This window comes from Staurois parvus, unplaced genomic scaffold (genome assembly GCF_062004578.1).
Source record: "Staurois parvus isolate SC_StPar_1 unplaced genomic scaffold, SC_StPar_1.0 ptg001737l, whole genome shotgun sequence".
In the NCBI taxonomy this organism is placed as follows: domain Eukaryota; kingdom Metazoa; phylum Chordata; class Amphibia; order Anura; family Ranidae; genus Staurois; species Staurois parvus.
The window spans coordinates 70,285-94,364 of NW_028319533.1; the positions used below are offsets into that span (position 1 = coordinate 70,285).

General features: G+C 50.9%; 1 protein-coding gene across 5 annotated transcripts in view; it reads right to left on the reverse strand.

The window, feature by feature from the left end:
• Positions 1-20,632, reverse strand: part of ASB2 (ankyrin repeat and SOCS box containing 2) — a 66,319-nt gene extending 45,687 nt beyond the window's left edge. For 2 of the 5 annotated variants that reach the window (XR_016308655.1, XM_089663646.1), the window contains exons 1-2: positions 20,407-20,627; positions 5,592-5,844 (exon numbers count right to left, since the gene is read on the reverse strand). Coding sequence is in view for 3 of the 5 variants with exons in the window: in XM_089663646.1 (XP_089519772.1) it covers positions 5,592-5,824 (233 nt within the window). In the remaining 2 variants the exon portion in view is untranslated. Of the gene's footprint in view, positions 1-5,591; positions 5,845-19,960; positions 20,000-20,406 lie in introns of those variants that run through there. The other 3 variants (XM_089663648.1, XM_089663647.1, XM_089663649.1) reach the window with 3 other exon arrangements.
• Positions 20,633-24,080: the final 3,448 nt, after the last annotated feature.

A 24,080-nucleotide genomic window follows, 5' to 3' on the forward strand; every position in this document is an offset into this window, starting at 1 on the left:
CATTGTCATTCTGTGGGTGGCGGGGGAGGGGTACAGCTGGTGTTGGGGGGGGGGGGTTGTACAGCTGATTGCATATGCAATAATCTGCCTGTCACTTCATGTGGGAGGGGGTGGGGCAGCTGTCAGGACAATGAGCTGTGCGTCCTCTTTGTCTGCCCCCCCCCCCCATACACAACGCACCGTCCATGATAAAGGTCCATGCACCAGTGGTCGGGCCTGCTTCTACCTGGCCGCATTTACACCTTTGCATCGCAATAATGCGCCTAACCTGCGTTGCTGCACGACGGTCCCGCAGGCGAAGCCCCCGCACTGCAGCATTACATATAAAGGGTCATGCGTGATTTTAGGCACATGGGGGCGCACCGGCAACCCATTCATCAAGGCAACGCAGGTTAATGCACAACTCACCGCACATGCGTTCGCACACTGCAAGGATGCAAATGGGACCTAAGGGCCCTTCTACACTCCTGCGTCGCAGTAACGCATGCGTTACCCCAACATGCGACAATGCACATCACATGCACGGCAGTGCCATTCGTTTTGATGAATGGTCAGCGGCTCGTTCAAATAGCGCTTGCTTTTGACCAGCCACACCCCTGCATCGCAATAATGCATGTAACATGCGTTGCTGCAGGGCGGTCCCATAGGCAAAGCCCCTGCATTGTAGCATTACAAATAGAGGGTCATGCGTGATTTTGGGCGCATTGGCTGCCCATTCATTATACACGGCCTGGCGTAATGCAACGCAGGTTAATGCACAGCCATCGCATGTTACCGCACATGCGTTAACACACCGCAAACAAGCAAATGGGACCTAATGAGCCGTGTACACTCCTACGCTGCACAACATGCCACGACGCACATGCCATTCATTATGAAAGGCACCGCAATGCTTGCTAGGTGTGTGATCGCATGTTGCAGCAACGCATGTGACATTCTGAATGGCACGCCAACGCAGTAAAGGCGACACACCTGCATTGCAGCACCTCACAACGCACAGCGCAGAAGAAGCATACGTCTTAGGGTGCGTTGGCAGCCCAACAGAACGCACATCAATGCAAGACATATGTAGGGGGGGGGGGGTAATGCGCCGCAGAGAACTAAGTGGATCTGAAATCAGGAAAATTTGTTTTCAGTCCCCTGAAATCTGCAGCTTCTGCAGCCGCCGTCAGTCGGCTTCCTGTCTACATGCGTTGGCTGTGCATCATTGGCTTCCTGATAACAGCAACACTCCTTGTAGCCTCCAGCAGGGGGCGCGCGTGACAACGCAGAAGAACAATTGGTAAACAGTTGTCACCCATTACCAGGAAGTGCCTGGACCTGGACCTTCCTAGCAGGATCAGCAGTAGGGAGGAGCCAAATATCCTCGGGGTGCGGGTTGAGGTGAGGAGACGACTGTCCAAAAATCTTCAGTCCATTTTCTAGACAGACAAGGGGTTGTCAAGCAGATGGCGGTGGGGGGCTGGGCACTGTCCTGGGGGACATGAACTAAATCCAAAAACTGGTAAAAATTCCAGAAGAGATTTTAGTGATCCTTTAAGTGAAACATTAAAAATGCAAAACTCTGAGGGGGGGGGGGGGGTGTCCTGACCTGACCTGCGAAGAGACCATCTGTACCATGTGCACACGCTACTGCAACACTGATGTTTACTGAGCAATCAGGGTGTGTGAATGGCTGGCAAATGACACTTCACTGTCTGGTAAATACTTCCTGGCTGATAAATGACGGTTCCCGGCTGGTAAATGATACTTCCTGGCTGGTAAATGAAAGTTCCATGCTAGTAAATGGCACTTCCCGGCTGGTAAATGACACTTCCCGGTTGGTAAATTACACTTCCCGGTTGGTAAAGGACACTTCCCTGTCTGGTAAAAGACACTTCCTAGCTGGCAAATGACACTTCCTAGCTGGCAAATGACACTTCCCGGCTGGTAAATGACACTTCCCGGCTGGTAAACGACACTTCCCGGCTGGTAAACGACACTTCCCGGCTGGTAAATGACACTTCCCGGCTGGGAAATGACACTTCCCGGCTGGCAAATGACACTTCCCGGCTGGCAAATGACACTTCCCGGCTGGTAAACGACACTTCCCGGCTGGTAAACGACACTTCCTGGCTGGTAAAACACACTTCCCGGCTGGTAAACAACACTTCCCAGCTGGTAAATGACAGTTCCCTTGCTTCGGCTAGTAAATGACAGTAAATGACAGAAGGCGTCCATTCTGCAGAAATGCGTTGGATCAATGTACATGATTACATTATCAATAAACGTTTTGTGGGATTGGCTGGGATTGTGGGATTGGCTGGGATTGTGGGAGTGGCTGGGAATCCCTGGACCCAAGCCTGCAAGAGGGTCCACCACCACCATCCACCAACGGGCCCATCTCATTGGAAATGATTCCTTCCTCACTGTCAGTGGAGTCACCCACCAACGTGACCAATCCAGCGCGTCCAGCATGGCCCAAACCAGATTGCCCAAATATGGCCATACTTGGTCAGTGATGTCATGCTATCTCCGCCCCTTTCTTTTACACAGTCGGGGATTCCCAGCCAACAATGGAATCGGTGACATCACTGGGCGCTAGGGACGTGGTGGGAACTGGCCCCCGCAGCTTCCCTAGTAACCATGGGAGGGAGGAGAGCTGGCCTATAAAGGAGTGGTAGTAATCCTACTATAGATGCCTCCAAATGGGCAGAATGTTGGAGTCCAGGGGAGGAGCCAGGACACCTGTGCAAGACTGAAGGGGAGGAGTCTCTACAACTGTGCAAGGCTGAAAGGGAGGAGCCAGAACACCTGTGCAAGGCTGAAGGGCTGGAGCCGGAACACCTGTGCAAGGCTGAAGGGGAGGAGCTGGAACACCTGTGCAAGGCTGAAGGGGAGGAGCTGGAACACCTGTGCAAGGCTGAAGGGGAGGAGCCGGTACACCTGTGCAAGACTGAGGGGGTGGAGCTGGTACACCTGTGCAGAACTGAAGGGGAGGAGCTGGCACACTTGTACAGGACTGAAGGGGAGGAGCCTGTACACCTGTGCAGGACTGGAGGGGAGGAGCCGGGACACCTGTGCAAGACTGAAGGGGAGGAGCCGGTACACCTGTGCAAGACTGAAGGGGAGGAGCCTGTACACCTGTGCAAGACTGAAGGGGAGGAGCCGGTACACCTGTGCAAGACTGAAGGGGAGGAGCCGGGACACCTGTGCAGGACTGGAGGGGAGGAGCCGAAACACCTGTGCAGGACTGGAGGGAAGGAGCCGGGACACTTGTGCAGGACTGGAGGGGAGGAGCCGGGACACCTGTGCAAGACTGAAGGGGAGGAGCCGGTACACCTGTGCAAGACTGAAGGGGAGGAGCCGGTACACCTGTGCAAGACTGAAGGGGAGGAGCCGGTACACCTGTGCAGGACTGGAGAAATATTTGGGTAAAGCAGCTCCTGCACTTCAGCCATGACAGGTCCTCTTTCATGTTCCTCTAGTTGCCGGGTTCCGGGACTCGGAGGATCTGCTTTCTGATGAGATTTGTTTTCTTTGCTCGGAGCTACAGAACAAACAGAGGAGATGATGGTGTCACCCGGGAATTCCCACAGAGGCGGCCATTGTGTGCCCAAATCTGTCTTTAATTTCATTAAGAATCCGAAATGACGGGATTGATGGATCTATTAAGTGATATTCCTGTATCCTGAGAGATGGGGGGGAGAGAAAGGGGGGGGGGCACGGAGGGGGGGGGGCAAGAAAGAAAGAGAGGGGAGAGGAAGGGAGTGGGGGGGCAGGAAGAGAGGGGGAGGGGAGAGAGGGGGGGAGTGAGGGACACAAGGGTGGGGGGGGGGGGGCGAGAAATAAAGAAAGGGGAGAGAGAGAGAGGAGGGAGGGGGGGCAGGGAGAGAGAGGGAGGCAGGGGAGAAAAAGGGGGGTGGAAAAAGAGAGAAGGAAGGGGTGAGAGAGAGTGAGGGGGGAAGGGAGAGAGAAGAGGGAGGGGGAGAGGGAGGGGGGAAGGGAGGGAGGAAGGGAGAGAGAAGAGGGAGGGGGGAAGGGAGAGAGAAGAGGGAGGGGGGAAGGGAGGGAGAGAGAGAGAGGGGGGAAGGGAGAGAGAGAGGAGGGAGGGGGGGAAGGGAGAGAGAGGGGGGAGGGGGGAAGGGGGAGGGTGCACCTCCACAATGAAGGAAATGTCACTAAAGTCTTTTCCAATCTTCGATGTCTGCAGTGGAGATCGGCTCATTCTTCATGCACAGAGCGAATCTGGAAAATTCTACATTATGGCCACTAGATGGCGCTGAGGATCTCAGGAAATAAATCCTAGTAGGAGGAGATACAATGTAACAATTCTAGGAAACATGGGAGGGAATGTTCAAATAAATGTAACCATTGCTGCTGCGGTGTCCCCGTTACTTTGATCCCCTCCAGTGTTCTCTGCAATTGTTACATTGTATCTCTCCTTGTATTATAGGATGGATTTATCTCCTGTGATCCTCGGCTCCATCAACTGCCCAATGTTTGGTATTTTCCTGATTCATGCTATGTTCATTATATGTTCATCATATGTTCATTATATGTTTGTCATATGTTCATTATATGTTCATCATATGTTCATTATATGTTCATTATATGTTCATTATATGTTCATCATATGTTCATTATATGTTCGTCATATGTTCATTATATGTTCATTATATGTTCATCATATGTTCATTATATGTTTGTCATATGTTCATTATATGTTTGTCATATGTTCATTATATGTTCGTCATATGTTCATTATATGTTCATCATATGTTCATTATATGTTCATTATATGTTTGTCATATGTTCATTATATGTTCGTCATATGTTCATTATATGTTCGTCATATGTGCATTATATGTTCTTTATATGTTCATCATATGTTCATTATATGTTTGTCATATGTTCATTATATGTTTGTCATATGTTCATTATATGTTCGTCATATGTTCATTATATGTTCATCATATGTTCATTATATGTTCATTATATGTTCATTATATGTTTGTCATATGTTCATTATATGTTTGTCATATGTTCATTATATGTTCGTCATATGTGCATTATATGTTCTTTATGAATGATCCTGAGTGCATCTGGACAATACCACTTTCTGGCCACTAGATGGGGCTGAGGATCCTAGGAAATAAATGCATCTTAGCTAGAAGAGATACAATGTAACAATTCTAGAGAATGCTGAAGAGGATGATCACATACATGTAACCATTGCTGCTACTGGGTCCTGTTTATTGGATCATTCCCTAGAATGTTTTCAAATGTATCTCTTCTTGTTGAAATGCATTTATTTCCTATGACCCCCAGCTCCATCTAGTGGCCGTATTTCAGCTCTGGAGAGGAGTACTGAGGTAGGGTGCTGTGATGTTTTCAGGAAGTGATGTACATCCCCCTGCCAGCCCCTCCCACCAGCCACGATCTGCCTGCATTGCATAGAGAAGCACAGAGACCCAGTGATGACATCACTGAGTCTATAATATAGTATGTAATGAAAATGAAAGATTTATTAAATGATAAAGGGGGGAGGGGGGAGGCCAGCTTCACCTTGTCCTCACACTTTGGAATGCACACCCTGGTTCTGAGATCACCTGTTAGCGGGAGGAGGCGGTCTGTGGGCGGGTCTCTGGTTCCAGCTGGGGGCGGTCGGTTCGGCGTTGGCCCTCTTCTGCTGGCTGTGGACGTCTGGTTGGCTGGCGCCCCCTTCAGACAGACTCTGCTCGATGGCCATCTGTATCAGTTCCTCTTCGCTCAAACTGCTGTACAGACTGTACTCCTCCGATCCCAGAGTGCGCTGCGCGGGCCGCGACGCCGAGATCTCCATCGCCGTGTTCAGTCCAGGAGCTGCAGAGCGGGACAGAGAGGAACGACCAATCAAACAAGAGGAAAAAAAAACCTACAATGATCTCTGCTCCACCCGCACCGATGACACCGTTACCCCAATCGTGGGCAGCAGGCGTGTTTTTTCCGTGTGTTTGTGACGCAGCACCCCAATCGTGGGCAGCAGGCGTGTTTTTTCCATGTGTTTGTGACGCAGCACCCCAATCGTGGGCAGCAGGCGTGTTTTCTCCGTGTGTTTGTGACGCAGCACCCCAATCGTGGGCAGCAGGCATGTTTTTTACGTGTGTTTGATGCAGCACCCCAATCGTGGGCAGAAGGCATGTTTTTTCCGTGTGTTTGTGACGCAGCACCCCAATCGTGGGCAGCAGGCGTGTTTTTTCCGTGTGTTTGTGACGCAGCACCCCAATTATGGGCAGAAGGCATGTTTTTTCCGTGTGTTTGTGACGCAGCACCTCAGTCGTGGGCAGAAGGCATGTTTTTTCCGTGTGTTTGTGACGCAGCACCCCAATCGTGGGCAGCAGGCGTGTTTTTTCCGTGTGTTTGTGACGCAGCACCCCAATCATGGGCAGCAGGCGTGTTTTTTCCGTGTGTTTGTGACGCAGCACCTCAGTCGTGGGCAGCAGGCGTGTTTTTTCCGTGTGTTTGTGACGCAGCACCCCAATTATGGGCAGAAGGCATGTTTTTTCCGTGTGTTTGTGACGCACCACCCCAATCGTGGGCAGCAGGCGTGTTTTTTCCGTGTGTTTGTGACGCAACAAAGCGCACTACAATGTTCTGGAGCTACACTGGGGCGTTTGTTGCACACGGGTAGAGCAGCACACACAGGGGAATGGTACAACATGCGTTACACGGGAAAAAATGCGCAAAAAGCCAGCGAGAACATGCGTTCCATGCTCAGGTGTGAATGAGGCCTTCGCTCCTCATACATGGACACATAGGCTAACATGGCGAGGGTTTAGAGACGGCAAAAAAAACACGACGCTCCTAAGAGCAGCATTAAACGCCAGTGTGCATGAGTCCCAGGTATGACTGAACCCCGGGGCCCCAACACAAGGGGCCCAACTAGCTGCTGTGTCTTCCTTCCTGCATTTTGGTGCTCCTGGGGGGGACAGGTGCTGTCTTCAGCCTCTGGGGCCCCAGCACAAGGAGCCATCTAACTTTGTACCTTCCTCCCTGTATTTTGGTGCTCCCAGGGGGGGGACAGGTGCAGCATCCAGCGTCTGGGGCCCCAACATAAGGGGCCGTCTAGCTGCTGTGTCTTCCTCCCTGCATTTTGATGCTCCCCGGGGGGGGGGGCAGGTGCAGCATCCAGCATCTGGGGCCCCGGCACATGGGGCCATCTAACTCCTGTACCTTCCTTCCTGTATTTTGGTGCTCCCAGGGGGGGGACAGGTGCAGCATCCATCGTCTGGGGCCCCAACATAAGGGGCCGTCTAGCTGCTGTGTCTTCTTGTATTTTGGTGCTCCCAGGGGGGGGGGGGGGGACAGGTGCAGCATCCAGCGTCTGGGGCCCCAACATAGGGGGCCGTCTAGCTGCTGTGTCTTCCTGTATTTTGGTGCTCCCAGGGGGGGGGGGGGGACAGGTGCAGCATCCAGCGTCTGGGGCCCCAACATAAGGGGCCGTCTAGCTGCTGTGTCTTCCTCCCTGCATTTTGATGCTCCCCGGGGGGGGCAGGTGCAGCATCCAGCATCTGGGGCCCCGGCACATGGGGCCATCTTACTCCTATACCTTCCTTCCTGTATTTTGGTGCTCCCAGGGGGGGACAGGTGCAGCATCCAGCATCTGGGGCCCCGGCACATGGGGCCATCTAACTCCTGTGCCTGTACCCAGCGGGACTCACTTTGCGGGCCCTATGCGGTCAGGAGCGACAGAAGTCCCTCATGCATTCCAGACTTTCATCCTTGAAAGCAGAGGGGCCCCGAACATCATTCAGCCCCATCCAGCCATAGACACTGACATGTTGCAGGTGGTGGGGGCATGACGCTGCACCTGTCCCTCCTGGGTGCACTAAAATGTCGGGAGGGCCACACAGCACTTAGATGGCCCCAGGTGCAAGGGGCCCTGAAGTCTCTGCCTCATCTCAGGGGAAAGTGAATATGCCCAGCAGAGACACCAGACCCCCCCTGCCCCCTGGTGGTCACACATGGCCGTGGGCGGACATACACAGAAGGTCGTACACACAAGGCATTTCCTTCCATTGTCAATCCTTTTCCAGCAGATTTCGATTGAAAGACCTGGGATCAAAGGAAACATCCTTCCCATACAAACCGTCCAATGAGAACCTTCCAAGACCAAAAGTGACATTTGAGCACTGTGTCAGCAGAGGGCGCTACAAGCCAGACAAATATTGGCGTTTCAGCGACACTCCGGAGTTCGGCTTCTGTGGATTTGCAGTTTATCGATTTTCTTCCTGGCGACTGCATTCGTTTTCTTTCCTTTTAGGCCCCCCCCCCTCTGTTTTCACCTGGTGATCTGGCCTGTAACACCCCTCCTGTATTAGAGCGCCCCCACTCTGGATGTAGGAGCACATGGGGCACAGCAGACGGCAGCATTGTCATCCTGGGGGGAGGGGAGAGTTGGACTAGCAGATTTAACTACACTAACATATTGAAGCCAAACTCCAGCTAATATTTATAATCGGTTACAGTAACAGTTTTTTTTTCTCTTTTTGGGATAAAAGTTTTAGATCGATAAATAAAAGCTGATCATTGTAAGCACGCCCGGTAAATGGTTTGTCTCATCCATGTAACTGATACATCTGCTGGAGAGCTTGTTCTTTTGAAAAAAAAAAACAGATTGACTAGCCGGATCACTAGATGAAAATAGAAGAAATTGAGCCTAAAAAAGAAAACGAATGCAGCCGTCACATCTAAGGATCGGTTCATATCCAGCGGCGGACTGACAACTCATGGGGCCCCCGGGCAATAGGGGATCATGGGGCCCCTGTGTCCTTGCCCAAACTCAAAAAACCTATGAAAAAGGTACCAGGGGCATCTCATGGGGACCCCTACTGACCCCGGGCCCTCGGGCAGTGCCCGAGTTTCCAAATGGTCAGTCCACGCCTGTTCACACCTATGCAGTTTGTGTTTGATCCATTTCTGCAGTGCGTTTTGCGGTGTGTTTTTGATGCATTTTTATGGGGGGGGAGGGGTTGCCAACTTGTTGCTGGGCAGATTCAAATGCAAAACGCATCAAATGCACTACATGCATTTCTGCAGCATCTCCATTGCAGTCTATTGAACCAAAACACAATGTTTTGCATTTAGTCCGCGGTCACACCGCTGCGATTTCAAATTTTGCGATTTGTGTGCAATTTCAGCGAGATTTATGAAGACTTTATTGCTTCTTGTGAATATTTTCAAGGATTTCTTGCAAATGCGATGCGATTTCTATTAGAAATGTGAAATTGCAACAAAACGGCAGAAAAAGTCACGCAAGAATTATGTTAGAAATGGCGCCGCAGCAAATCGCACGTGTTATGACGCCGACATTCACATTCATTAGATGCGATTTCAATTCCCAAATCGCCCCTGAAATCGCACCGGGTGAAAACAAGGAAATATGAACGTGAAAATCGCGCTAAATGGACTGTAGTCTGCAAAACGCATGGAGTGTGAACCTAGACTTCAGGCCGCTTCACACTCCATGCGTTTTTGTTGCCTTTTTTCTGCATACAAGATGGACAGAAAGTCGGTGATATGGTGGTCAATGCAGTTCCAGTGCGTTCCGGTCGCAGAAAAAAAAAAGTGTTTTTCCTGCACAGAACTGTACTGGAGCATGGGGAACCCCACTGACACCAGGAACCCCACTGACACCGGGAACCCCACTGACACCAGGGACCCCACTGACACCAGGGACCCCACTGACAGCGGGAACCCCAGTGACACCAGGGACCGCAGTGACACCGGGAACCCCACTGACAGCGGGAACCCCACTGACACCAGGGACCCCACTGACACCAGGAGCCCCACTGACACCAGGAGCCCCACTGACACCAGGAACCTCACTGACTCCGGGAACATGAATGAATGTCTCATTACTAAAATACTGCGTGACTTCATCATAGAACTCCCGCCGGATTGTAGTCACTGAGCGGGATCGCACCACACACTCAGATGCAGGAAGACACCGCTCAGTTGTTCGATTTGTGTTTGTGGTTGAACATAATGCAGGTTCAGATGTTCAACCACAAACCGAAAGGGGGGGGGAGGGGGATGTTCGGCCCGTCACTATTTGCCAGGGCCCATGCTGAAAAAGAAGACTACTGGGACTCTGTACTCTGGAGAGATGAGTGATGAGATCAGGGCTTTTTTTCTCAGAGAATAGGTGCAGGAACTCCCCCCTTCTGAGTCACTTCTTCCACCTCCTACCCACCTCTGAGCACCCTCCCTTGGTTCCACCTCCTACCTACCTCTGAGCACCCTCCCTTGGTTCCACCTCCTACCTACCTACCTCTGAGCACCCTCCCTTGGTTCCACCCCCTACCCAACTCTGAGCACTGTCCCTTGGTTCCACCCCCTACCTACCTCTGAGCACCCTCCCTTGGTTCCGCCCCCTACCCAACTCTGAGCACCCTCCCTTGGTTCCGCCCCCTACCCAACTCTGAGCACCCTCCCTTGGTTCCGCCCCCTACCCAACTCTGAGCACCCTCCCTTGGTTCCGCCCCCTACCCAACTCTGAGCACCCTCCCTTGGTTCCACCCCCTACCTACCTCTGAGCACCCTCCCTTGGTTCCACCCCCTACCTACCTCTGAGCACCCTCCCTTGGTTTTACCCCCTACCCAACTCTGAGCACCGTCCCTTGGTTCCACCCGCTACCTACCTCTGAGCACTGTCCCTTGGTTCCACCACCTATGCACCTCTGGGGACCATCCCTTGGTTCCACCCCCTACCCACCTCTGAGCACCATTCCTTGGTCCCACCTCTGAGCACTGTCCCTTGGTTCCACACTCTACCCACTCTGCGCACTGTCCCTTGACTCCACCCCCTACCCACCTCCCAGTACCGCCCCTTTTAGAGAATACAAAGCCAAGAATAATTTTGTGAAGTTAAGTAATTTGTATGAAATTTGTTGATGATATCAAGAAAAGCAATAAAATAGATCCACCGCAGCCGGCAGGAATAGACCCCCCCAGCACCAATAGATTCCACCCCCAGCAACATTTGACCCCCGGCAGCAACAACAGATTTCCCAGCAGCCAACATCAAATACTCTCCACCAGCCAGCAACAATAGACCCGTAACTCAACAGTAGTTCCCTTCTAGCAACAATGGACCCCCAGCAGCAACAACAGATTTCCCAGCAACCAGACTCTCCAACAGCCAGCAACAACTTAACAGTCGATCCCTTCTAGCAACCATTGACCCCCCTCAACAGTAGATTCCTTCCAGCGACAATTGACCCCCCCCAGCAACATAAGCCCCATCAACAACAATAGACCACCATGCAAAAATAGATCCACTCCAGCAACAATAAAGACCCCAGCAGCAACAATAGACCTCTCCAACAACAACTGACACCCCAGCAGCAACAATAGATCTCACTGGCAACAATAGATACCCCAGCAGCAACAATGGTTTCATCTGACAGCAACAGACACCCCAGTAGCAACAATAGATCCATCCAACAACAATATACCCCAGCAGCAACAATAGATCGCTGCCGACAACATATACCCCAGCATCAACAAAAGATATAGCTGGCAACAATATATACCCCAGCAGGAACAATAGATCTCTCTGGCACCAATATATACCCCAGCAGCATCAATAGAGCTTCCCAGCAACAGTAGATACCCCATCAGCAACGATAGATCTCTCCGGGAACAATAGACAGCCACACAAACTAGATGCCTTCCAGCAACAATAGACACCCAGCAACATAAGCCCCATCAAAAACAATAGACCACCATGCAAAAATAGATCCACTCCAGCAACAATAGACCCTCCAGCACCCCTTGCCATTACATATATTCAGTACTGGAGGTGCCAGACCTGCGGTCCCCCCGCGTTCCCCCCCGCGTTCCCCCCCGCGTTCCCCCCCGCATTCCCCCCCGCATTCCCCCCGCGTTCCCCCCGCGTTCCCCCCGTGTTCCCTGGATGAGACCAAGATAAATGTTTTTGGAACCGACGGCTTCAAACCTGTATGGTGTCAGGTGAGGAGTACAAAGACAAATGCATGGTGCCTACTGTGAAACATGGTGGTGGCAGTGTCCTTCTGTGGGGCCGCATGAGTGCTTCTGGTGTCAGGGAGCTGCATTTCATTGATGGTGTCATGAATTCACAGATGTACTGCTCTATATTGAGAGAGAAGATGCTGCCATCACCCCATGCCCTCGATCGTCGTGCACTTTTCCAACATGACAACGATCCAAATCACACATCTAAGGCCATTGCTGCATTCCTGAAGAAGAACCAGGGGAAGGTGATCCAGTGGCCAAGTCTGTTTCCTGAACTCCTGAACCCAACCGAACACCTATGAGGGGAATTCTGAGGAGACAAGCGGAGCATCGCTCTCCATCCAGCATCCAGGCTGTAAGGGCCGGGTCACACTATAGAAACGCAGTTCAGATGCGTCCCAGATGTGTTTTTGCACACGCGTTTTTGACACATTCTGGTGCATTCCAGTGCGTTTTTCTACATTCCAGTTCATTCTTTCCCCTCTCTCTTTCTTCAATTTAGGGCCGGTTCACACTCCATGCGTTTCAGTTGATTTTTTTCTGCATCCAAAACGCAAAGAAAGTCGGTGATATGGTGGTCAGTGTCATAGTTCACATCTGCGCCTGCAGTTCCGGTGCGTTCCGGATGCAGGAAAAGAGTTGAACAGGCCGCATTTTCGTACACAGAACTAGACCAGTAAAAATGCATCAAAAATGCACCGGAACTCACATGTCCCTATTTAAACTGCAGAAAAAAAGAGGAGAAAAAATAAACTGGAATGCATAAAAAATGCATAAAAAATGCACTGGAACCAGGGGAGGACTGACCCCGGCGTCAGTAGGGGGCCCCATGAGATGCCCCTGGTACCTTTTCCATAGGCTTTTTTGAGTTTGGGCAAGGACACAGGGGCCCCATGATCCCCTATTGCCCGGGGGCCCCGTGAATTGTCAGTCCGCCCCTGACTGGAACGTGCCAAAAATGCATTGGAACTCACATGTCCCTATTTAAATTGAAGAAAAAGAGGAGAAAAAATAAACTGGAATGCATAAATATGCACCGGAATGCGTTAATAATGCATAAAAAATACACCGGAACACGCCAAAAATGCGTAAAAACACGCACGCAAAAACACATCAGGAATGCATCTGGACTGTGTTTCTATAGTGTGAACCAGCCCTTAAACAGGGACATGTGCGTTCCGGTGCGTTTTTAGTGCGTTCCAGTACAGTTCTTTGCAAGAAAAATGCCGCCTGTTCAATTTTTTTTCCTGCATCCGGAACGCACCGGAACTGCAAGCGCTGATGGGAACTATGACATGGACCACCAAATCACCAACTTTCCGTGATTTTTGGATGCAGAAAAAAAGCAACTGAAACACATGGAGTGTGACTGGCCCTAAGGGCCGGGTCACACTACAGAAACGCAGTCCAGATGTGTTCCGGATGCGTTTCTGCATGGACGTTTTTGACACATTCTGGTGGACGCACTTTTGACGCGTTCCAGTGCATTTTCTATACATTCCAGTTCATTTTCCCCCCTCTCTTTTTCTTTCTAAATAGGGACATGTGCATTTTTGGTGCGTTTTGGTGCATTCCAGTTCATTTTTTCCCCCTCTTTTTCTTCAATTTAAATAGGGAGATGTGCATTTTTGGTGCATTTTTTGGTGCGTTTTACCTTATCCCAGTACAGTTCTGTGCAGGAAAAATGCCGCCTGTTCTACTTTTATTTCTGCATCCGGAACGCACCGGTACTGCGAGCGCTGATGTGAGCTACGACATTGACCACCATATCACCGACTGGGCGTTTTGCGGAAAAAAAGCAACTGAAACGCATGGAGTGTGAACTGGCCCTAAAAAAGGTTGTTCTTGAAGAACGGAAAAAGATCGATGTCGCAATATGTCGCCAACTTGTTCATTCCATGCCTAGATGACACTCTTCTGGTCTTCCGGTGCCTTCCCTGCCCCTCCCCTTTACCCAATCAACATGCTGACGATGTCATCACTGGGTCTCTGTGCTTCTCTTCTGGTGTCGTCCTTACAAATCATGGCGGTCGTACAAAATACTCGATGGAGGAGATCTTGTTGTGGGGGGGGGGGGGAGGGGGACTCATTTCTGCATCAACTCATTGGAGTAAAACTGCAGATTTTGTCACCGAAGTTCTATTATTACCTTCCTTGTATTGAGCGGATAAAACGTTCGATCAAACTGCGATCTGTCCCGATGGTGGAGATCGGTCTTGTGTTCATGGAGATAATGATTCCAATCTCACTTTTCAGGAGTGCTGAGCGCTGTGTGGGGGAACAGAGGCAGAAAAGTACTTTTTTTCAGCGGGAACGCAGGGGGGGGGGGGACGCAGTGGGGGGGGGACGCAGTTCCGGCACCTCCAGCACTGAATATACAGTATATAACAGGGGCGGACTGACCACTCAAGCACAGCCTGAGGGCCCGGGGTAAGTAGGGGGCCCCATGAGATGCCCCTGGTACCTTTTATAGGCTTTTTTGGGTGTGCTTTGAGTGTGGGCGAGGACACAGGGGCCCCATGATCCCCTATTGCCCGGGGGCCCCATGAGTTGTCAGTCCGCCCCTGGTATATAATGACAAGGGGTGCAGCTGCAACTATTCTCTGGGGAAAAAGCCCGATTATTTGGACATTCGATGTAAATCGAGCATCAGAGTGCGATCAGCTGGATCGGCCTGATCGCCGAGGAGAGCTCCACCAACCAATCCCTGCACTCTGCATCAGGGGCGTCCCTAGGCTGGTGCGCAGGGGGGGGGTGCGCACCACACTGGGTGACACCTATCACACGGGGTGACACCGGACCCACTCCACGAAAAGGTAAGTTTTAAAGCAAACCGACGATCCCCGCAGGATGGATCAGATCTGCGGATTGAGCATAATGAACCGGAGTCCAATCCATTATCCTCCCTGATCTGCAGATCCGATCCATCCTGCGGGGATCGTCGGTTTGCAACCTATACGGGGTGACGCTGGACCCGCTCAACCAAAAGGTAAGTTGTAAAGCAAGCCAACGATCCCCGCAGGACGGATCGGATCTGCGGATTAGGGAGCATAATGGATCAGACTCCGATCCATTATGCTCAATCCGCAGATCCGATCCATCCTGCGGGGATCGTCGGTTTGCAACCTATACGGGGTTAACTGATCTCTCCACGAAAAGGTAAGTTGTATCCAGGGGCGGACTGACAACTCATGGGGCCCCCGGGCAATAGGGGATCATGGGGCCCCTGTGTCCTTGCCCAAACTCAAAAAAGCCAATGAAAAAGGTACCAGGGGCATCTCATGGGGCCCCCTACTGACCCCGGGCCCTCGGGCAGTGCCCGAATTTCCAAATGGTCAGTCCTCCCCTGGTTGTAAAGCAAGCCGATGATCCCCGCTGGATGGATCGGATCTGCAGATTGGGGAGCATAATGGGTCGGAGTCCCTAATCCGCAGATCAGATCCATCCTGCGGGGATCGTCGGCGTGCATCCTATACGGGGTTAACTGATCTCTCCACGAGCTCCACGAACAGGAAAGTTTTAAAGCCGAGTCCGCATACAGCCAGAATCGCTGCATTGCGGCAGAGGGACCGCAGACGTCACCCAAGCTGTTTCTACGCCGACACCTGACACAGGAAAGATAATTTTATACAGCGGTGTCACCACACGTGGAGCCGTCCAAGTAAACACCAACCATCTGTCTGTGCGCACGTCGCGGTCAATCACACAGGAGGGATTATTAGGCGATGACACGGTGCGCGCAAACACACCGGCAATGAACTCTGACCAAGACTGCACCTCCATGAATGGCCAGAGGGGGCAGCACTCTACTCACACAAATAAAAGGAGAACGCCCCTGTTTACTGCCCTCTTTGGTCCTCTGACCTCTGACCTCTGACCTCCTCCACCCAACTTCCATATGCCAAACTAGAACGTGTTTGCTGTTTATATTTTGCTTTCCCTGCGCCTCCCCTTACCCGATCAACATGCTGATGATGTCATCACTGGGTCTCTGTGCTTCTCTATGCAATGCAAGCAGATCATGGCTGGAGGGAGGGGCCAGCAGGGACATAGCTTCCTGAAAAAATCACAGCTCATTAGGAGCATTGAGGGTGTTATTTGTGGGATGAGCTCGTTCAGAAGGTGTTGGGGTGTTGCACATACTCTTTGTGGCATTAATTGTTTTGTAGGTGTAGGGATGTCATAGGTGTAGGAACATAGTTGGTGCGCTTTGTGCGGTGACCTCGTTCTCCAGGTGTCATTCATGGGGTCACCACATACTGTTGGTGTAGGAATGTCACAGATGATGTTTGTGGGGTCACCTCGTTCTGTAGATGAAGGGACAGCATAGATGCCATCCATGGGAAGACCTTATGTAGGTGTAGAGATGTCGTAGATGTTATTTGTGGGGTCACCTCGTTCTGTAGGTGTAGGGACACTACAGATGTTTTGTGGGGTCACCTCATTCTGTAGGTGTAGGGACACTGCAGATGCTATTTGAGGGGTGACCCTGTTCTGTAGGTGTAGGGATGTCATAGATACTATTTGTAGGGTCACCTCATTCTTTAGGTGTAGGGCCATTGAAGATGCTGTTTGTGGGGTCACCTCGTTCTGTAGATGAAGGGACAGCATAGATGCCGTTCATGGGAAGACCTTATGTAGGTGTAGGGATGGCCTAGCCCTAGATGCTATTTTGAGTTCACCTCAATCTGTAGGTGTAGGCAAGTGGGGTGACCTCATTCTGTAGGTGTAGGCAAGTGGGGTGACCTCATTCTGTAGGTGTAGGCAAGTGGGGTGACCTCATTCTGTAGGTGTAGGCAAGAGGGGGGACCTCAATCTGTAGGTGTAGGCAAGAGGGGGGACCTCAATCTGTAGGTGTAGGCAAGTGGGGGGGACCTCAATCTGTAGGTGTAGGCAAGAGGGGGGGGGACCTCATTCTGTAGGTGTGGGCAAAAGGGGGGGACCTCATTCTGTAGGTGTAGGCAAGTGGGGTGACCTCATTCTGTAGGTGTAGGCAAGTGGGGTGACCTCATTCTGTAGGTGTAGGCAAGTGGGGGAACCTCATTCTGTAGGTGTAGGCAAAAGGGGGGACCCCATTCTGTAGGTGTAGGCAAGTGGGGGGACCTCATTCTGTAGGTGTAGGCAAAAGGGGGGGACCTCATTCTGTAGGTGTAGGCAAAAGGGGGGGACCTCATTCTGTAGGTGTAGGCAAAAGGGGGGGGACCTCATTCTGTAGGTGTAGGCAAGTGGGGTGACCTCATTCTGTAGGTGAAGGCAAGTGGGGGGACCTCATTCTGTAGGTGTAGGCAAGTGGGGGGGACCTCATTCTGTAGGTGTAGAGATGTTGTAGATGTTATTTGTGGGGTGACCCTGTTCTGTAGCTGTAGAGACATTCTAGATTCTATTTTTGGGGTCACCTCAGTGTGTAGGCATAGGGATGTCGTAGATGCTGTTTGTAGGGTGACCTTGTTCTGCTGGTATAGGGATGTCATAAATGTTATTTGTGGGGGGACCTCGTTCTGTAGGTGTAGAGATGTCGTAGATGTTATTTGTGGGGTGACCCTGTTCTGTAGGTGTAGAGACATTCTAGATTCTATTTTAGGGTCACCTCATTATGTAGGCATTGGAATGTCGTAGATGCTATTTGTACGGTGACCTTGTTCTGTAGGTGTGGGAATGTTGCAGATGCTATCTGAGGGGTGACCCTGTTCTGTAGGTATAGGGATCTCATAGGTGCTATTTGTGGGTTTGCCTTATTCATTAGATGTAAGGGTGTCATAGATGTTATTTATGGGGGTCACCTCATTCTGTAGGTGTAGAGATGTTGTAGATGTTATTTGTGGGGTGACCCTGTTCTGAAGGTGCAGAGACATTCTAGATTCTATTTTAGGGTCACCTCATTATGTAGGCATTGGAATGTCGTAGATGCTATTTGTAGGGTGACCTTGTTCTGTAGGTATAGGGATCTCATAGATGTTATTTGTGGGGGGACCTTGTTCTGTAGGTGTGGGGATGTTGTAGATTCTCTTTGAGGGGTGACCTTGTTCTGTAGGTGTGGGGATGTTGCAGGTGTTATCTGAGGGGTGACCCTGTTCTGATGGTGTAGGGATTTTGTAGGTTCTCTTTGTGGGGTGACCTTGCTCTGTAGGTATAGGGATCTCGTAGATGTTATTTGTGGGGTGACCTCATTCTGTAGGTGTAGGGATGTTGTAGGTTCTCTTTGTGGGGTGACCTCATTCTGTAGGTGTAGGGATGTCATAGGTGCTATTTGTGGGTTTGCCTTATTCATTAGATGTAAGGGTGTCATAGATGTTATTTATGGGGGTCACCTCATTCTGTGGGTGTAAGGACATCACAGATGCAATTTGAAGGGTCACCTCATTATTTTGGGGTGTAGGAACATTGTAAATGCTCTTTGTGGGAATCATCTCATTCTGTAGGTATAGTAACGTCATAGATGTTATTTATGGGGTCACCTCATACTGCATGTGTAGGGAGGTCACAGATGCTATTTGTAGGGTCACCTTGTTCTTTAGGTGTAGGGATGTCATAGATGTTATTTATGGGGTCACCTCACACTAATGTTATTTGTGGGGTCACCTCATTCAGTAGGTGTAGGGAAGTTGCAAATACACTTTATTGGGTCACCTCTTTGTGGGGTCACCTGGTTCTGTAGGTGTAGAAACATTATAGATGTTATTTATGGGGTTACCTCATACTGCAGGTGTAGGGAGGTTGCAGATGCTAGTTGTAGGGTCACCTTGATCTGTAGGTGTAGGGGTGTTGTAGGTGCTCTTTGTGGGGTAACCCCGATCTGTAGTTGTAGGAACGTCATAGATGTAATTTATGTGATCACCTCATACTGTAGGTGTAGGGGTGTTGCAGATGGTATTTGTGGGGTCACCTCATACTGTAGGTGTAGGGGTGTTGCAGATGGTATTTGTGGGGTCACCTCATACTGTAGGTGTAGGGATGTTGCAGATGGTATTTGTGGGGTCACCTCATACTGTAGGTGTAGGGATGTCTCAGATAGTATTTGTGGGGTCACCTCATACTGTAGGTGTAGGGGTGTTGCAGATGGTATTTGTGGGGTCACCTCATACTGTAGGTGTAGGGGTGTCTCAGATGGTATTTGTGGGGTCACCTCATACTGTAGGTGTAGGGGTGTTGCAGATGGTATTTGTGGGGTCACCTCATACTGTAGGTGTACGGGTGTCTCAGATGGTATTTGTGGGGTCACCTCATATTGTAGGTGTAGGGGTGTCTCAGATGGTATTTGTGGGGTCACCTCATACTGTAGGTGTAGGGGTGTCTCAGATGCTATTTGTGGGGTCACCTCATACTGTAGGTGTAGGGATGTCTCAGATGGTATTTGTGGGGTCACCTCATACTGTAGTTGTAGGGGTGTCTCAGATGGTATTTGTGGGGTCACCTCATACTGTAGGTGTGTCTCAGATGGTATTTGTGGGGTCACCTCGTTCTTTAGCCGTGGGGAAATCTCAGATGGTATTTGTGGGGTCACCTCATACTGTAGGTGTAGGGGTGTCTCAGATGTCATATGTGGGGGGTCACCTCGTACTGTAGGTGTAGGGGTGTCTCAGATGGTATTTGTGGGGTCACCTCGTTCTTTAGCCGTGGGGACATCTCAGATGGTATTTGTGGGGTCACCTCATACTGTAGGTGTAGGGGTGTCTCAGATGTCATATGTGGGGGGTCACCTCGTACTGTAGGTGTAGGGGTGTCTCAGATGGTATTTGTGGGGTCACCTCATACTGTAGGTGTAGGGGTGTCTCAGATGGTATTTGTGGGGTCACCTCATACTGTAGGTGTAGGGGTGTCTCAGATGGTATTTGTGGGGTCACCTCGTACTGTAGGTGTAGGGGTGTCTCAGATGTCATATGTGGGGGGTCACCTCATACTGTAGGTGTAGTGGTGTCTCAGATGGCATTTGTAGGGTTACCTTTTTCTGTAGGTGTAGGGGTGTCTCAGATGTCATATGTGGGGGGTCACCTCATACTATAGGTGTAGGGGTGTCTCAGATGGTATTTGTGGGGTCACCTCGTACTGTAGGTGTAGGGGTGTCTCAGATGTCATATGTGGGGGGTCACCTCATACTGTAGGCATAGGGGTGTCTCAGATGTCATATGTGGGGGGTCACCTCATACTGTAGGTGTAGGGGTGTCTCAGATGTCATATGTGGGGGGTCACCTCATACTGTAGGTGTAGGGGTGTCTCAGATGTCATATGTGGGGGGTCACCTCATACTGTAGGCGTAGGGGTGTCTCAGATGTCATATGTGGGGGGTCACCTCATACTGTAGGTGTAGGGGTGTCTCAGATGTCACATGTGGGGGGTCACCTCATACTGTAGGTGTAGGGGTGTCTCAGATGGCATTTGTAGGGTTACCTTTTTCTGTAGGTGTAGGGGCCTCTCAGATGTTATATGTGGGGGGTCACCGGCTCCTCTTCCAGCGCACCCCAGCACTTCCCTCGGCTGCAGGTTGTCCGTGTGACTGCCAGGCTCTGCTCTCTGGAAGTTTCCGAGTATTTCTGGAGCAACACATGATCACAAGTGACAAGCCAGGACCCGGCCAGTCCCATATCTCATATTTCCAGCGCGGAGATTGCTGGACGCGTCTGTTACCTCCGGCCCTCTGCCTGGCACAGGAGGGTTAACGCTGCCATTGCATCACTGTGTATTCGCTCCGAGCCGTGCGCCATATATGGCCACGTAGCTGCGAACGTTCGATCTCCGTGAAGAATTCCTCCTGCGAGGGAACCTGAGGCAGATCATAATTAATTACTAAACTTCATGGACACGCCCAATGGGAAAGTCCGCTCTTCCCGAAAATGTATATAACACGGGGAATCGCGGCACAAACCTTTCCGAAACGCAGTGATATGCAGAGCTGGAGACGCAACGATCTTTGTGTGGTTAAAGCTTTGGGTCCCATGTGCACCATCATGCATTGGAACATGCGTCATTGCATGTGCACAGCTTTGCCTTTCATTTAATGGCGCCGTCCAGACACGCTGGCCAAGAAAACGCACATCTTGGTTTTTTTAGTGCGCCAATGTGCGTTCTAGTGATGGCAATGGCAGTGCATGAAAACTGGCGATGTGCATTTTGATGCATTTCATGGACATGGTAACCAGCCCCACCCCCCCCCCCATGGCAATCCTAACTTGCTTCACACTGAGGGGGTTTAGAATTTGCAGCGTCTTCTGTGTGAATTCTGCACCGCATCAGAATTGCACCCCGTTCATGCAAACCGCTGCGGGTGTGTATGTTAAGTTTACAACGCCCCAAAAGCGGTGCACAAAATGCGGTGCGATGTGCAGAATCGGATCGCATGGGTGTGAATACTCATGTGATCCGGACCAAAAAAAGGGTTCTGCACGTGTTTGGTGTGATTAGAGCCACACAAAATGTACGTCTCCGATTGCACCGCACACAAATCGCATGTGATGTGCAGGGAATGCGGCGCGGTTCCTGTGCGGATCACGTGTGATCTGCAGGGAATGCGGCGCGGTTCCTGTGCGAATCACGTGATCTGCAGGGAATGCGGCGCGGTTCCTGTGAGAATCACATGTGATCTGCGGGGAATGCGGCGCGGTTCCTGTGAGAATCACATGTGATCTGCAGGGAATGCGGTGCGGTTCCTGTGAGAATCACGTGATCTGCAGGGAATGCGGCGCGGTTTCTGTGAGAATCACATGAGATCTGCAGGGAATGCGGCGCGGTTTCTGTGAGAATCACATGTGATCTGCAGGGAATGCGGTGCGGTTCCTGTGCGAATCGCGTGATCTGCAGGGGATGCGGCACGGTTCCTGTGTGAATCACATGTGATGTGCCGCACTGCATGTATGTGAACTCGGGCTTACTCAGCATTCCATTGGCCAAAAAAACAACAACAAAGCAGCCCAGCATGCAGGAAAATGTGCATCAACATACATAGGTCCAATTTTCGTACGAAAATCGTTTGCAATTCGAACCGTGTATGGCCTGCATTAGTCGGCGGTCACACCGCTGCGATTTAAAATCGCATGATTTGTGTGAAATTTCACAGCGATTTCAGGTGCAATTTCTGAAGACTTTACTGCGACTTGTGAAGATTTTCAACGAGTTCTTGCAATTCGCAGTACGATTTCCATTGTATTCTATGTAAAATCGCAACAAAACTGCAGAAAAGGTCACGCAAGAACGACTTTAGAAATGGCGCTGCAGCAAATCGCTCGTGTTAAGACGCCGACATTCACATTCATTAGATGCAATTTCAGGTGCAATATCAATTTGCAAACCACACCTGAAATCGCACGGTGTGACCGGGCACTAATGCAGGCCATAGACGGTTCGTTTATGGGACGATTTTTCGTCTGAAAAACAAAACATTGGTCATCCTGTTGCCACCAATGATTGCGAAAATCGGACCTTTTTCCCAAATTTTCCAACATGACCGATAAACAAAATGGGGAGGAACCAAGAAAATCGGCCGATGCCATCGCCCCACTAACAGAGCGAAAATCGACTGATTATTCTTTCGGACGAAAAATCGGCCAATAAACGAAACGTCTATGGCCTGCATTAGGGCTTTGAAGTCATGTGACAGACAGTGAAGTGGCACGATTTCAAAGTCGGATGACATGCCAATTTGAGGTGCAACTGCCACTGATCAATGCAAATCGCACCAAATGTAGTCCATTCACTGCTTTAGAAATCGGTGCGGCTCCGCCCACGTCGGCATCACCCCGATAGGATCGCTGTCAGGGGCGGACTGACCATTGGGGAACTCGGGCACCGCCCGAGGGTCTGGGGTCAGTAGGGGGCCCCGTAAGATGTCCCTGGTACCTTTCATAGCCTTTTTTGGGTGTGATTTGAGTGTGGGCGAGGACACAGGGGCCCCATGATCCCCTATTGGGAAGGGGTGGGGGGTGCTGCAGTGGGCTGTGCCCCCCCCCCCTCCCCAGATTTTAGATGCCTCCCCTCCTCCAGGTCTCTGAGAGCGCATCCACTGATCCATGAGCCAGTCTGATGCAGACACCTGATGTAAGGGGGCACTGATAGGGATCCTGATGTAAGGGGGCACTCTGATAGGAACCTGATGTAAGGGGGCACTCTGATAGGAACCTGATGTAAGGGGGCACTCTGATAGGAACCTGATGTAAGGGGCCACTCTGATAGGGATCCTGATGTAAGGGGGCATTCTGATAGGAACCTGATGTAAGAGGGCACTCTGATAGGAACCTGATGTAAGGGGGCACTCTGATAGGAACCTGATGTAAGGGGGCACTCTGATAGGAACCCAATGTAAGGGGACACTGATAGGGATCCTGATGTAAGGGGGCACTCTGATAGGAACCTGATGTAAGGGGGCACTCTGATAGGAACCTGATGTAAGGGGGCACTCTGATAGGAACCTGATGTAAGGGGGCACTCTGATAGGAACCCAATGTAAGGGGACACTGATAGGGATCCTGATGTAAAGGGGCACTCTGATAGTGATTCTGATGTAAGGGGGCACTCTGATAGGAACCTGATGTAAGGGAGCACTCTGATAGGATCCTGATGTAAGGGAGCACTCTGATAGGAACCTGATGTAAAGGGGCACTCTGATAGAAACCTGATGTAAGGGGGCACTCTGATAGGAACCTGATGTAAGGGGGCACTCTGATAGGAACCTGATGTAAGGGGGCACTCTGATAGGAACCCAATGTAAGGGGACACTGATAGGGATCCTGATGTAAGGGGGCACTCTGATAGGAACCTGATGTAAGGGGGCACTCTGATAGGAACCTGATGTAAGGGGGCACTCTGATAGGAACCTGATGTAAGGGGGCACTCTGATAGGAACCCAATGTAAGGGGACACTGATAGGGATCCTGATGTAAAGGGGCACTCTGATAGTGATTCTGATGTAAGGGGGCACTCTGATAGGAACCTGATGTAAGGGAGCACTCTGATAGGATCCTGATGTAAGGGAGCACTCTGATAGGAACCTGATGTAAAGGGGCACTCTGATAGAAACCTGATGTAAGGGGGCACTCTGATAGGAACCTGATGTAAGGGGGCACTCTAATAGG